Source organism: Zonotrichia leucophrys, chromosome 25 (genome assembly GCF_028769735.1).
Source record: "Zonotrichia leucophrys gambelii isolate GWCS_2022_RI chromosome 25, RI_Zleu_2.0, whole genome shotgun sequence".
Classification (NCBI taxonomy): Eukaryota; Metazoa; Chordata; class Aves; order Passeriformes; family Passerellidae; genus Zonotrichia; species Zonotrichia leucophrys.
Window position 1 is genome coordinate 2,360,586 of NC_088194.1, and position 14,497 is coordinate 2,375,082.

Below are 14,497 nucleotides of genomic sequence, written 5' to 3' on the forward strand. Positions count from 1 at the left end.
AACCACGCCCATAAAAAATGTCAGTCAAACGCATACCCCGCCCCTTTAGCATTAAACCCCGCCCCTAAAGCCCCCAAACTCGGCCCTTTTTGGGGTTTTTTTAATAAATTTATTCACAAAACCCCCCGGGGCCGCGCGGGCTGCGGCCGCTCCCCCCGCACCCCCCTCTCCGCGGGTCCGGGGGGTCTCAGGGGTTCCCGGAGGATCCCGGGGGGTTCCCGGTGTGTCCCGGGGCAGGGTCCCGGCGGTTCCCCCGCAGCCCCGGCCCCGCAGGCGGCTCCGCTCGGGGCTCTCAGGCTCTGCGCCCGGGCGGCTCCTCCAGCTCGTAGAACAGCACGTAGCCCTCGCTGGACGGCACCTGGTTCTCGCTGATGGGCGAGACGCTGCAGGGACACCGTCAGTACCGGCCACGGGGGGCTCGGTACCGGGGTGGGGGGCACGGAAAGGGCGGGGGGGGAAGGGGGCACTGACCGGGAGTCGTTGTAGACGCGCCAACCGGCGGGGTCGCGGCAGAACGCCGTGTAGTGCCCGTAGTGCACGCTGCCCGAGTGGTTGCACAGAGCGTACAGGCTGTAGACAGGGCTGCCTGCAGCAGGGTGAGGCTCAGGTTTAGGATCTCCCCCAAAAAACCCCAAAACACCCCCAAAAAAACCCCCCTAGGAGTTCTCCTCACCCGCCTTCTCGCTGGCGAACTCGCGCAGGTTGAGCTGCTGCAGCGGGAAGTCCACGAAGACGGAGCATTTCTTGATGGAGTAGCGCGTGGTGGAAAACCTGTTCAGGTCTGCCAAGGGTTAAGGGAAAGGGGGAGATGCATGGGTGACCCTTGTGCTCCCCCACCCAATCCCCAAAACCCCCCAAAAAATTTGGGGGGGCGTCGATTCCCAAAGGATACGGAGCACCAGGATGCGTGGGAAGCGCTGGATCGTCAACTTCTTGGTGCTGCGCGTGCGCTGCCGGCACTTGTCACACACCTGAGGGGACCAGGGGACATCAGGGACGCTTTGGGGACAAATTGGGGGATTCAGGGAGGGGTGGGGGGTTCATCCTCTCACCGGGGCGTTCTCCGAGTCCAGCTCCTCCTCCTTGGTGAAGAGGCTGAAGCAGTCGTGCAGCGAGACCTTGCCCCCGGCAAAGCTTTTCTGGGGGGGCAGGAGGGGAAATTGGGGGTCAGGGGGGGAATTTAGGGGGTCTGAGGGGTTTTTGGGGGGTTCTGAGGGGTTTTTGGGGGGTTCTGAGGGGTTTTTGGACAGGTCTGAGGGGTTTTTGGGGGGTTCTGAGGGGTTTCTGGGAGGTTTAAGGGGTTTTTGGACAGGTCTGAGGGGTTTTTGGGGTTTGAAGGGTTTTGGGGGGGATCTGAACGGTTTTGGGGGGTTCTGAGGTTTTTGCAGGGTCTGAAGAGTTTTTGGGGTGGTCCGAAGGGTTTTTGGGGGGTCTGAAGTGCTTTTGGGCGTTTGAAGGGTTTTTGGGGGGATCTGGAAGCATTTTTAGGAGATCTGAAAGGTTTTTTGATAGCTCTGAGGTGTTTTTGGGGGGGTCTGAAGGGTTTTTGGGTGGTCTGAAAGGTTTTTGGGGAATCTTAAGGGTTTTTGGGGGGTCTGAAGGGTTTTTGGGTGGTCTGAAAGGTTTTTGGATAGCTCTGAGGTGTTTTTTGGGGGGTCTGAAAGGTTTTTGGGGAATCTTAAGGGTTTTTGGGGGATTCTGAGGGGTGTATCAGGGGATCTGAGGTGTTTTTGGAGGGGTCTGAAGGGTTTTTGGTTGGTCTGAAAGGTTTTTGGATACCTCTGAGGTGTTTTTGGTGGGTCTGAAAGGTTTTTGGGGAATCTTAGGGGTTTTTGGGGGATTCTGAGGGGTGTATCAGGGGTCTGAAGGGTTTTTGGGTGGTCTGAAAATTTTTGGGGAATCTTAGGGGTTTTTGGGGGGGTCTGAGGGGTGTATCAGGGGTCTGAAGTGTTTTTGGAGGGGTCTAAAGGGTTTTTTTGGGGGCTCACCCCACCGTACCTTTGGGATGGGCAGCGAGAGGTCGCAGAACACCTCGAAGGTGGTGGAGCGGTAACCGCAGGCCTGGCACTTGAGGCAGCTCTTCAGCTGCCCCACAAAGAGATCTGGGGGGCAAAGAGGGGGTTCAGGGTGGGCACCCCCAGATGTTTTGGGGTCCCAGGGAAGTGGGGTACACCCCCATTACCAGCGCTCACCCACGATCTTGCTGTCCTCCCTCTCCAGGTAGCGCTTCCACATCTGGTTGGCGCGCTCGTCGTCGCTGCAAAGGTGACGCCAAGGTGACGTTGGGGTGACAGCTGTCCCCAAAATCGGGGTTCCGTCCCCCCCCTCTCTCTCTCACCTGAGCGTTTCGGGGTCCTCCAGGGCCGGGGCTCTCCGTGTGTCCGACAGGATGCTGGGGGTGCGCCGGCCCTTCCTGTTGATCTCCACGTGCAGCCGGTCCATGAAGAACTTGAGGAATTCCTGCGCGTCCTGCTGGCTGTTGGGGACACTTGGTGACACTTTGTCCCCCTAAGGGGGGGGTCCCCAAAAAGGTTATTTTTTTGGGGGGATATCTCACCTGTAACCCGTGAAGGAGGGGACATATTTCTGGAACACGGCCTTGAAGCGCCCGGGGTTGACGGCCTCGGAGGAGTCGGGGTGCCACAGGGCGGCGATGACATCGGCGAAGGCTGCGGGGACAGCGGGGACACTGCGGGCTCAGCGCCCTCTGAGGGGCTTCTGGAACGTTCTGGGGGGGGTTTTGGGGGTCTGTCCAACCTTCGGTGAGCTCCTGGGGGGCGCGGGGGCCGGGGGGCTGCTCCTGCTGGAAGTCGCGGCGCAGGCAGTAATCCCGCAGGGGCTTGGTGCTGCTCAGGCACTGCAGCACGGCGTTCATGAAGCACTGAGGGGACACCACGGGGACATCACGGAGGGTGGCACTGTCACCAGGGCTCCCTCAGGGTGGCCTTGGTGTCCCCGTGGGGCTGGGGGGGACCCGGGGATGTGATGGTCCCAGTGGGATGGGGACACTGAGGGGACGCCCAGGTGACACCAAGGGACACTTAAAGGACATCAAAGGGACCTCAGATCCCTCCCACAGGCCAGGACAGAGGGACAGGAGGGTTGGGGACCCTGAGGTGACCCCAAATCCTTCCCACAGCCCAGGACAGACAGAGAGGAGAGCTGGGGACCTCGAGGTGACACCAAATCCTTCCTACACCCCAAAACAGAGAGACAATAGGGTTGAGGACCCCGAGGTGACCCGAGGGGACCCCAAATCCCTCCCACAGCCAGAACATGAGAGATAGGGACCCTGAGGGGACCCCAAATCCCTCCCACAGCCCAGGACAGGAGGGTTGGGGACCCCGAGGTGACCCCAAATCCCTCCCACAGGCCAGGACAGAGGGACAGGAGGGTTGGGGACCCTGGGGACAGAGCTGTGGAGCATCCCCAGCAAGATGGGACCATGGCCACCGAGCCTGGGGGACCCTGAGGTGACCCCAAATCCTTCCCACAGCCCAGAACAGGAGAGCTGGGGACCCCGAGGTGACCCCAAATCCCTCCCACACCCCAGGACAGGAGAGATGGGGACCCCGAGGTGACCCCAAATCCCTCCCACAGCCCAGGACAGAGGGACAGGAGGGTTGGGGACCCTGGGGACAGCGCTGTGGGGCTGGGGCAGCTCTGAGAATGTGACATCCCAGCAGGACAGGACCATGGCCACCAAACATGAGGACCCCAAGGTGACCCCAAATCCCTCCCACAGCCCAGAACAGGAGAGATGGAGACCCTGAGGTGACCCCAAATCCCTCCCACAGCCCAGAACAGGAAGGTTGGGGACCCCGACGGGACCCCAAATCCTTCCCACACCCCAGGACAGGAGAGATGGGGACCCCGAGGTGACCCCAAATCCCTCCCACAGCCCAGGACAGAGGGACAGGAAGGTTGGGGACCCCGAGGTGACCCCAAATCCCTCCCACAGCCCAGAACAGGAGGGTTGGGGACCCCGAGGTGACCCCAAATCCCTCCCACAGCCCAGGACAGAGGGACAGGAAGGTCGGGAACCCCAAGGTCACCCCAAATCCCTCCCGGGGAAGGTCTCGCCGCCCTCTCACCGTGTTGCCCAAATTCCTGAGGCCGACGTGGCCCGAGCCCAGCAGCAGCGTGTGGTGTGTCTGGGGGGGACACAGCGAGGGACACCCGGTGAGCCACACCCCGTGCCCCGGGCTGTCCCCCCGGCTGTCCCCCGGCGCTGCCTTCACCTCTCCGGTGACCAGCAGCAGCCCCATGACCGCCGTGTGCACCACGGACTCGGCGATGTCGGCGGAGCCGCGGCCCGGTGGGAGCTCCCGGCGGGGCAGCAGCGAGCGCTGCAGCTTCCGCGGCAGCTCCGCCACCAGCGTGGCTCCCTGCAGCCCCGGCATGGCCGCTGGTGGCACCGCTGGTGGCACCGCTGGTGGCACCGGTCACCGTGAGTGTGCCCTCCTCCTCCTCCCCCCGGCCTCAGCTCATTAGCTGATCCGATTCCCCCGCGCTATTCTGGGCCCGGCGAGGCTCATCCCGGGGGATTAATTAGCCGGAGCTGCGGGGTAAACACCCCCCAAAAAATCCCCCCGTGGTTTCCACACAGGGGTTTTGGGGGGCTGGAGGGGATGAGGGACACCCAGTGACAGCGCTGGGGACACCCCGAGTGGGGACAAGGCAGGGTGGCCGTGCCCTGGTGGCGTTTTGGGGATTACGATCGCCCCACACGTGGCACGGCAGGTGAGGGATGGGGAGGGGAGAGGGCGGATGCGGAAACGGGGAGGGGGCGGCGGCCGCCTCGGTGTCACCTCAGTGTCACCAGAGTGCCACCGGTCACTTGTGGTCACTCCGGAGCTGTGTGGACACAAGGATGGCACCGGCCACCTGAGCTGGGGGGACAGCAGTGACCCCACCCCAGAGCTGAGGGGGTCCCCAAAACAGGACTGGAGCGGGGACAGGTGAGAGTGCCACCACTGTGCCACCCTGGAGATGTCACCCAGCCTGAGTGGGGACACTGCGGGGGGCACAAAATGTCCCCGAGGATGGGGACAGCATGGGGGTCAAAAAATGTCCCCAAGGCTGGGGATAGCATTGGGGTGACAAAATGTCCCCAAGGCTGGAGACAGTGTGGGGGTCTCAAAGTGTCTCCAAAGCTGGGGACACTGCAGGGGTCATGAAATGTCCCCAAGCCTGGGGACAGCGTGAGGGTCAAAAAATGTCCCCAAAGCTGGGGATAGCATTGGGATGACAAAATGTCCCCAAGGCTGGAGACATTGTGGGGGTCAAAAAATGTCCCCAGAGCTGGGGACAGTGTGGGGGGGCTGAAAATGTCCCCAGAGCTGAGGACACTCAAGGGGTCTCAAAGTGTCCCAAAAGCTGAGGTCATGAAATGTCCCTGAGGTTGGGGACAGCATGGGGGTTGCAAAATGTCCCCAAGCCTGGGGACAGCATGGGGGGTCTTAAAATGTCCCCAATGTGGGGGTTGCAAAATGCTCCTGAGGATGGGGACACTGAGAGGGTCTCAAAGTGTCCCCAAGGCTGGGGACATTGAGAAGGTCTCAAAATGTCCCCAAAGGAGGGGACACTGAGAGGGTCTCAAAATGTCCCCGAGGATGGGGACAGTGCGGGGGTCTCAAAATATTCCCAAAGCTGGGGACAGTGTGGGGGTCTCCACATGTCCTCAAGGCTGGGAACACTGAGAGGGTCTCAAAATGTCCCCGAGGATGGGGACAATGCAAGGTTCTGAAAATGTCCCCAGAGCTGGGAACAGTGGGAGGGTCTCAAAATGTCCCAAAAGGTGGGGACAGCATGGGGGTCTCCACATGTCCTCAAGGCTGGGGACACTGTGGGGGTCTCAAAGTGTCCCAAAAGCTGGGGACACTGAGAGGGTCTCAAAATGTCCCCAAGGCTGGGGACAGCATGGGGGTCTCAATATGTCTCCAAACCTGGGGTTACTGCAGGGGTCTCAAAGTGTCCCCAAAGGTGGGGACACTGCTGGGGTCTGAAAATGTCTCCGAGGTTGGGGACACCATGGGGGTCTCAAAGTGTCCCCAAGGCTGAGGACATTGTGGGGGTCTCCACATGTCCTCAAGGCTGGGGACACTGTGAGGGTCTCAAAATGTCCCCAAAGCTGGGGACACTGAGAGGGTCTCAAAATGTCCCCAAGGCTGGGGACAGCGTGAGGGTCTCAAAATGTCCCTAAAGCTGAGGACACTGAGAGGGTCTCAAAATGTCCCCAAGGCTGGAGGTCTCAACACGTCCCCAAACCTGGGGATACCGCGGGGGTCTCAAAATGTCCCCAAAGCTGGGGACAGCGTGAGGGTCTCAAAATGTCCCCAAGGCTGGGGACACTGAGAGGGTCTCAAAATGTCCCCAAGGCTGGAGGTCTCAACACGTCCCCAAACCTGGGGATACCGCGGGGGTCTCCAAATGTCCCCAGGGCTGGGGACACGGATGCCCCACCCCACACCCACCCCTCCGTCCCTCCCGGTCTCTTACCGCGGCCTTGTCCTCGGTCCGGCCGCTGGCGGGGCTGCCGGGGCCGTGTCCGAAGGCGGGCTCGGGGCGGGCGCGGGGGCCGCCCTCGGGGCGCACCGAGAGCAGCGCCGCCGTGCCTTTGCCGTCGGGCCCGGTGCTCACGGTGACCCTGCGCAGCGAGGAGCTCCGGCGGAGCGCCAGCGCGCCCGCACCCAGCGGGTGCCCGCAGTCCCTGAGCACCAAGCGGCTCAGCGCCACCGCCACGTCCTCGGCGCGGCTGGGGACACCGGCGACACCGCTGCCACCGCCGCCGCCACCTCCTCCCTGGCTCAGGTCGCCGATGCTGATGGATTTGGAGCGGGCCAGGTTGCTCCGGCGGCGCTCGGCCGCGCTGGGCAGCGAGAAGGAGGCGCTGCCGGGCACCTGCGGGGCTCCCCCGGGCACCCTCACGCCGTGATCGGCCTTGAGCGGCCCCCGGCGTCCCCCCGGCCCGCGGGGAGCGGGGTCCCCCCGTTTGGCCGCCCGGCCCCGCTCCAGCTCCAGCTTCTTGGGGCGGGGGTCGTCGGGGGGCGGCGGGGGCCGGGGGGGCAGCAGGCGCAGTTTGGGGGCCGGGCTGAGCCCGTTGGGGGCCGCATGGCGCTCCTGGCTCAGCGCTCGGTGCCCGCTGGGCAGGCGGGAGCCCGCCCGGGGCTGCGCCGTCACCACGGGGGCACCGGGGTCCCTGGTGCGGCCCAGGCGGTGCTCCGAGGCCTGGGGCATGGCGGGGCCTGCGGGGACAGCGACAGCACGGTGACAAGGTGGCAGGGTCACTGGGGGGGTGGCACAAGGGCGAGGGGAAGGGGGGCACCCACCTGCTCACAGCCCCCCGCGCCCGGCGGCCGGACACAGCGTCCCGTCGGCGGGGGCCCTGCGGGGACATCGCGGTTACCGGGGGGACCCCAAAGATCGGGGGGATCCCAAAGCATCGGGGGGATCCCAAAAGCTCAGGGGGATCCCAAAGACTGGGGGGAATCCCAAAGCCTCAGGGGAACCCAAACCCTCGGGGGACACCAAAGCTGGGAGACCCCAAAAACCTCGGGGGACCCCAAAGCTCGGGGAGACCCCAAAGCTCCGGGGGACCCCAAAGCCTCGGGGGATTCCAGAACCTTGGGGGATCTCAAAGCTCAGGGAGACCCCAAGGCCTCGAGGGATTCCAAAACCTTAGGGGGACCCCAAAGCCTCGGGGGACCCCAAAGCTTGGGGGGATCCAAAAGCCTCAGGAGGACCCCAAAGCTCGGGGGAATCTCAAAGCCTCAGGGGAACCCAAAACCCCGGGGGACCCCAAAGCTCGGGGGATCCCAAAACCTCGAGGGATTCCAAAACCTCGGGGAATCTCAAAGCCTTGGGGCATCCCAAAGCTCGGGGGGATCCCAAAAGCTCAGGGGGATCCCAAAGATTGGGGGGGATCCCAAAGCCTCGGGGGGATCCCAAAGCTCGGGGGAATCTCAAAGCCTCGGGGGATCTCAAAGCCTTGGGGCATCCCAAAGCTCGGGGAGACCCCAAAGCTCGGGGGGACCCCAAAGCCTCGAGGGATCTCAAAACGTCAGAGGGACCCCAAAGCTCGGAGGACCTCAAAGCTGGGGGGATCCCAAAACCTCGAGGGATTCCAAAACCTTAGGGGACCCCAAAGCCTCGGGGGACCCCAAAGCTCGGGCCACCCCGCACCCCCCGGGGGTCCCCCCAAAGCCGTTCCCGGACTCAGCCCCCCGCAATCCCGGGGTCCCTCCAAAGGGGTTCCCGGGCTCAGCCCCCCCCGCAATCCCGGGGTCCCCCCAAAGCGGTTCCTGCACCCCCGGGCCCGCAATCTCCGGGGTCCCCCCACAGCGGTTCCCGCAGCCCCCCCGGACCCCTCCCGGTGCCCCCATCACCCCCCGCCCCTCAGGGCCCCGCCCCCCTCTCCGGGCCCGGGGTTCCTCACCGGGGGTCTCCGCTGTGCCCCCCCCACCCCGGTTCCCCCCTCCCCTATCCCGGTGCCCCCGCGAGGCGCTCCCGCTGCCCCCCCCATCATTCCGGTACCCCCCCGCCCCCCGGGGCCCTGTCCCGCACCCCCCGCCCGGCCCCGCCGCTCCCCTGGGGGGGGTGTCCGCTGTCCCGGAGCTCCCCCAGCCCCAAGTGCGGCCCCCCTCGCCCCCCTACACCCCTCGGCGGGGTCGCCCCGCGGTCCCCCCGCACCTCCCGCGGGCCGCCATGGCAACAACTCCCGCCGCACCCGCCGCCATCTTTGTGCCTCCCTCCGCCGGCCCCGCCCCCGGCGGCCTCGCCGCTAGCTCTGCGCATGCGCCGCCCTCCAGGCCACGCCCCTTCGCACCGCGCGTCGCCATGGAAACCGCGCGGCGTCTTAAAGGGGCCGCAACCCTCGCGGGTTTTTGGTGGGGGGCACACAAATCCCCTCCGTGTCACCCCCAGAATAACAAACCGCCACTAAATCGGGGTTCAGCGTTTATTGGGGAGCAGCAGCGAAGCGGTGGGGAGGGGTGGCAGCAGCTGGGAGGGGAATGGGGAGGTGGGAGACCCCCAAAATGGGGTGGGGGACCCCCAAGGTCCCCCCAGGTTGGTCACTTCTCCTTGTGCTGGATGAGGCCTTTGGAGATCAGGTCCGGGATCTCCACGGCCAGCCAGGGACCCAGCTGTGGGGACAGGGGTCAGTGGGGTGGGGACACACCCAGAATGTGCCACACCCCCCCCCCGAAAAGGTGACACCACCCCCAAAATGTGTCACACCCCCCCCTCAGTGTCACATCCCCAGAACGTGCCACCCCCTTGGTGTCACATCCCCTATATGGGTGTCACCCCCTCAGTGTCACACCTCCATAAGGGTGACAACCCCATAATGTCACACCCCCTCTATGGGTGTCACCCCCCCCAGATTGTGTCACCCTCCCTTAGTGTCACATCCCCCACCCCAAAATCTGACAGTGTCCCCCCCCCCCGTCATTGTCACCCCCCCATGAGTGACCCACCCATTGTCCCCACAGAGGTGACAGCGCCCCCTAGTGTCCCCCATACCCCAGTGCCACCCCAAGCCCCAAAACCCTCCCCAGGACCCCTCCTCAGTGCCCCCCAAATCCCTTCCTGGTGCCCCCCGGTGCCACCCCTGTGTGCCCCCCACCCCGGTGCCACCCCCGGTGCCACCCCCGGTGCTCACCCCCAGTGCCATCAGGTGTGCCAGCCCGAACTTGGGCACGTTCCTGGCCCACAGGGGCTTGAAGTGGTCACTGAGGCAGATCTTACCCCCGCTGGGGGGACACCGAGCTGTCAGACCCCCCCTGGGACCCCCCGAATACCCTCACACCCCCCCTGGGATCCCCCCAAAAACCCTCAGACCCCCCAAAATCCGCCCCGGGATCCCTCCCAGACCCCCAGGACCCCCTCAGGACCCCTCCAAATCTCCCCACCAAGCCCCAACTCCCCCCCAGACCCCCAAAGCCCCCCCCCAGGATCCTTCCCGGACCCCTTGGAGTCCCAGGACCCCTCCCCAAGTCCCTCCCAGGCTCCCTAGGACCCCCCAAGACCCCTCCAAACCTCTCCCAATCCCCAAAACCCTCCCCAAGACCCCACCCAGACCCCCTCAAGCCACCCCAGGACCCCTCAAAACTCCTCAGATTCCCCCCAAAACACCTCGAATTCCCCCGGGACCCCCCCCCAAAACCCCTCAGACCCCTCCAAACCTCTCCCCAATCCCCAAAATCCTCCCCAGGACCCCTCCCACACCCCCTGAGCCCCAGGACCCCCCCCCAAGTTCCCTCTAGGATCCTTCCTGGACCCCCCCAATCCCCAAATCCTCTCCAGGACCCCTCCCAGACCCCCTCAAGCCACCCCAGGACCCCTCAAAACTCCTCAGATCCCCCCAAAAAAACCTCGAATTCCCCCAAGACCCCCCCCAAAACCCCTCAGACCCTTCCCAGATCCCCTCAGCCCCCCCCAAGCAACCTCCAGGACCCCCAAAATCCTCCCCAACTGCTCCTGGACCCCCCAGACTCTCCTGAGTCTCAGGACCCCCCTAAACACCCCCAGGACCCTCTCAAGCCCCCTAGGACTCCCCCCAAGCAACCCCCAGGACCCCTCCCATGCCCAGAACCCCCTCAAAGCCCCCCAGAAATCCCCCAGGACCCCCCAAAACTCCTCAGATCCTCCCCAAAAAAACCTCGAATTCCCCCAGAATCCCCCCCCCAAAACCCCTCAGACCCCTCCCAGATCCCCTCAGCCCCCCCCAAGCAACCTCCAGGACCCCCAAAACTCCTCAGACCCCTTGAAAACCCCCTCAAAATCCCTCGGGACCCCCCCAAAAGCCCCCAAAAGCCCCCCCCTCACCGGTACATCTTGGCTGTTTTCCCGTCCAGCTCGGGGATGGCGATTTCGGGGGCGGTGCCCGGGTACGTCACCGGGATCTGAGGGGGGGACAGGGGGGGTCAGCACCCCCAAAACCCCCCTCCCCAAAACCCCCCCCCCTGAGACCCCTCCTCACCTCGAACTCGATGTTGAACTCGTACTTGAGCAGCTCATGGATGTACCAGCACCTGCCCGACCACCTGGGGACATGGGGGGACCCCTCAGTGAGCCCCCCAAAAACCCCTCAGTGACCCTGGGACCCCCCCCAATACCCCTCAGACCCCTCCAAAACCCCTCAGACACCTCTGAGACCCCCCCCAAAGACCCTCAGACCCTCTCTGGGACCCCCCCAAACCCCTCACTGACCCCAAGACCCCCCCCAAATCCACTCACTGACCCTGGGACCCCTCAGTGAGCCCCCCAAAAACCCCTCAGTGACCCTGGGACCCCCCCCAATACCCCTCAGACCCCCCCAAAACCCCTCAGACGCCCCCTAAGACCCCCCCCCCAAAACCCCTGAGCCCCCCAAAACCCCTCAGACCCCCTCAGAACCCCCTCCCAAATCCTCCACACCCCCCAAAGCCCCTCAGACGCCCCCTAAGACCCCCCCCCAAAAACCCTGAGGCCCCAGGATCCCCCCTAAACCATCCAGACCCCCCCGAACCCTCATAAGACCCACTCAGGACTCCCTGAGACCCCCCCAAAAGACCCCCCCAGAACGCTCTCAGTGTGTGGGAACCCCCAAGGACCCCCCCCAAAACCCTTCAGACCCCCCCCAAATCCACCAGACCCCCTCAAAACCCCTCGTAATCCCCTTAGACCCCCCCCAAAACCCCTCAGAGCTCCCCAGGACCCCCCAGACCACCTTAAGACCCTGCAAGGACTCCCCCAGGGACCCCCTCAGGGGGGAACCCCCTCTGGGACCCTCCCCAAAACCCCTCAGACCCCCCCCAGGACCCCCCCCAAAACCCTTCAAACCCCCCCAAACCTCCCCGATTTCCGGGAGCCCAGGTCCCCCCCAGTCATCGTGCAGCCCCCCGAGGACCCCCCTCCCCCAAATTTCCCTCAGACCCTCCCCACGGTTCTGGGACCTCCCCTCCGGTAACTGGAGCGGCCCCGGGGGGGTTTGTGACAATCCCGGGGGGGTCCCGGTGTGACCGAGGGGGGGGTCCCGGTGCCCCCTCCCCCCTTACCGGGTGCCCTCGGGGTTGGACTCCAGACGGAACCAATCGGTGTCAGCCCGTTTGTTGTTCTCCACGTACTGCCGGGACACCGGGGCGGTCACCGGGGCTTACCGGAGGGTTACCGGGACCGGGGGAGTCACCGGGACCGGGAAAGGGGGGACACCGGGAGTGTCAAGGGGACACCGGGGGGATACCGGGGAACACCGGGGAACACCGGGTGACAGGGGACACGAGGGGGGACACCGGGAGTATTGAGGGGACACCGGGGAGTGACAGGGGACACCGTGGAGATACCGGGAGGAATTGAAGGACACCGGGAGTATTGAGGGGACTCAAGGGGGGACACCGGGAGGTTCGAGGGGACACCGGGGGGATCAGGGGACACCGGCAGGGACCGGGGGACAAGAGAGGGTTGTGATAGGGAACACCGGGGACACCGGGAGCATTGAGGGGACACCCGGGGGGTGACAGGGGACACCGGGGAGACACCGGGAGCATTGAGAAGACACCCGGGGACACCGGGAGGGATTGAGGGACGCCGGGAGTATTGAGGGCACTCATGGGGGGAACACCGGGTGGGACCGGGGGGTGACACCGGGAGTATCAAGGGGACACCGGGGGACACCGGCGGGCACATGGGGGTGGTCTGGAAGGAGGAATAGAGCAGCAGAGGAACACCGGAGCGACACCGCGAGGGGAAAACCGGGAGGGATTTGAGACACCGGGAGAGCCCCGAGAAGAAACGGAAGCACGGCCAGGCGGGAACCGTGAGGGGAGGAACGCCACGCACGCACCTGGATGAGCGCCCGGTATTCCTCTCGCAGCCGCTCGGCCCAGCCCTCGCGGTCCCGCGGTCCCGCCGGTGCCCGCAGCAGCGGCAGCTCCGCCACCGCCCGCCGCGCCGCCGCGTCCGCCATGGCCGGGCCCCGCCATGCCGCCCCGCCGGAAGTGACGTCACGCCGCCACCCCGGCACGGCGCCGCCATCTTGTCTACGGGAGTGGCGGGCGCGGTGACGTCATTGCCGCCATTTTGGGTGAGGGCGCGCACGGTGCGTGAGGCGGCGCCGCCATCTTTAGTGAGGGAAGAGAGAAGCGAGGTGGGCGGGGCTTGGCTGAGGGGGCGGCACCCACAGTCCAGGGACCGCCCCCTCCTCAGGGACCCCCCCTCAAACAGCAACAGGGACCCCCCCCCCCCCACAGCAAGGGGGGTCCTCCCTAAAGAGCAATGGGGACCCTCGGCAGGCCCAGGGACCCCCTCATAGCAATAGGGACCTCCCCCTCCCCAGGGACCCCCCCCAAACAGCAATGAGGACCCCCAAAAGGCCCAGGGACCCCTCTCAAAACCCCAGAGACCCCCCTCATCTAGCCCAGCGAAGCCCCCACAGATACAGGGATCCCCCCCACCCCAGGGACCCCCCCCCAAACGGCAACAGGGACCCCCCCCTCTTTCAAAACCCCAGGGACCCCTCCACATTTCCTCCAGCCCAAATGACATCCACACCCCAGGGAATCCCCCAGCCCCAATTCCAAGGACACAGGGGAGGTTCAGGGCTTTATTTGGGGTTCTGTGATGGGCTCAGGGCTCTTGGGGGGGGCTCTGGGCTGAATTTGGGGCGGGGGGCTCAGGGCTGTGTTGGGGCGCATGTGGGGCTCTCCAGGCTGTATTTTGGTCCATATGGGGGTCTCAGGGCTGTGTCCACGCCCATCCCGGGGGTCTCAGCGCTCAGTCCAGGTCCATGTGGGGCTCTCAGGGGTCTCGGGGGTGTCCCCCCGGGGGTCTCAGGGGGTCTCGGGGGTCTCGGCCCGGCGCAGCCCCAGCAGGGACGAGAACAGCCCCAGCACGTTGTTCTGCAGCTCCCGGGCCAGCGGCTCCAGCTGTTTGTTAGCGCGCTCCAGGTACAGCCTGGGGGGCACCGGGGGGGTCAGCGGGGATGGGGAGGGGTCCCAGAGAGGGGAGGGGTCTGGGGAAGGTCACGGGAGGGGTCCCAGGGGAAAGGAGGGGTCCCAAGAGGGGAGGGGTCACGGGAAGAGGAGAAGAGGGGTCCCAAGGGGGTCCCGAGGAGGGGTCGGGGTCAGGGTCCCGAGTGGGGAGGGGTCCCACGGAGGGGTCTCAGGAAGGGAGGGGAGAGGTCACGGGGAGGGTTCTGGAATTGGGGAGGGGTCCCGGGGCGGGTTCCGGAATGAGGAGGGGTCCCGGGTGGGGTCCCGAGTGGGCAGGGGTCCCAGGCAGGGTTCCGGAATGGGGAGGGGTCCCGGGCAGGTTCTGGAACTGGGGAGGGGTTCGGGGGAGGGTTCTAGAATTGGGGAAGGGTCCCAGGGGGGAAATGGGGAGGAGTCCCGGGCAGGTTCTGGAATTGGAGAGGGGTCCCGGAATGGGGTTCCAAAATGGGGAGGAGTCCCGGGGAGGGTTCTGGAATTGGGGAGGGGTCCCGGAATGAGGTTCCGAAATGGGGAGGGGTCCCGGG

At 65.3% G+C, this 14,497-nt stretch overlaps 2 protein-coding genes across 2 annotated transcripts; both read right to left on the reverse strand.

The window, feature by feature from the left end:
* Nucleotides 1–85: 85 nt before the first annotated feature.
* USP21 (ubiquitin specific peptidase 21) lies at nt 86–8,749 on the reverse strand. The gene is made up of 14 exons (XM_064732668.1): nt 8,692–8,749; nt 7,332–7,387; nt 6,502–7,247; nt 4,095–4,154; nt 2,758–2,881; nt 2,558–2,669; nt 2,339–2,476; nt 2,193–2,257; nt 1,999–2,102; nt 1,053–1,139; nt 893–971; nt 674–781; nt 472–586; nt 86–383 (listed from the first exon to the last, which is right to left on the reverse strand). The coding sequence occupies exons 3-14, from the start codon at nt 7,237–7,239 to the stop codon at nt 293–295; spliced, it is 1,821 nt and encodes a 606-aa protein (XP_064588738.1). The 5' UTR covers nt 7,240–7,247; nt 7,332–7,387; nt 8,692–8,749; the 3' UTR covers nt 86–292.
* Nucleotides 8,750–8,945: 196 nt separating this feature from the next.
* On the reverse strand, nt 8,946–12,955 carry UFC1 (ubiquitin-fold modifier conjugating enzyme 1). Its single transcript, XM_064732522.1, has 6 exons — nt 12,827–12,955; nt 12,042–12,109; nt 10,985–11,048; nt 10,831–10,907; nt 9,665–9,755; nt 8,946–9,146 (listed from the first exon to the last, which is right to left on the reverse strand). The coding sequence occupies exons 1-6, from the start codon at nt 12,947–12,949 to the stop codon at nt 9,075–9,077; spliced, it is 495 nt and encodes a 164-aa protein (XP_064588592.1). The 5' UTR covers nt 12,950–12,955; the 3' UTR covers nt 8,946–9,074.
* Nucleotides 12,956–14,497: the final 1,542 nt, after the last annotated feature.

Coding starts and splice junctions, on each gene's coding strand:
- USP21 (XM_064732668.1), bottom strand. CDS start 7,239: ATGCCCCAGGCCTCGGAGCACCGCCTGGGCCGCACCAGGGACCCCGGT. Junction 972..1,052: donor TGGACTCGGAGAACGCCCCG/GTGAGAGGATGA, acceptor TGGTCCCCTCAG/GTGTGTGACAAGTGCCGGCA. Junction 384..471: donor CGCGTCTACAACGACTCCCG/GTCAGTGCCCCC, acceptor GTGTCCCTGCAG/CGTCTCGCCCATCAGCGAGA.
- UFC1 (XM_064732522.1), bottom strand. CDS start 12,949: ATGGCGGACGCGGCGGCGCGGCGGGCGGTGGCGGAGCTGCCGCTGCTG. Junction 10,908..10,984: donor AGTTCAACATCGAGTTCGAG/GTGAGGAGGGGT, acceptor TCCCCCCCTCAG/ATCCCGGTGACGTACCCGGG. Junction 9,147..9,664: donor CACACCTGATGGCACTGGGG/GTGAGCACCGGG, acceptor CTGTCCCCACAG/CTGGGTCCCTGGCTGGCCGT.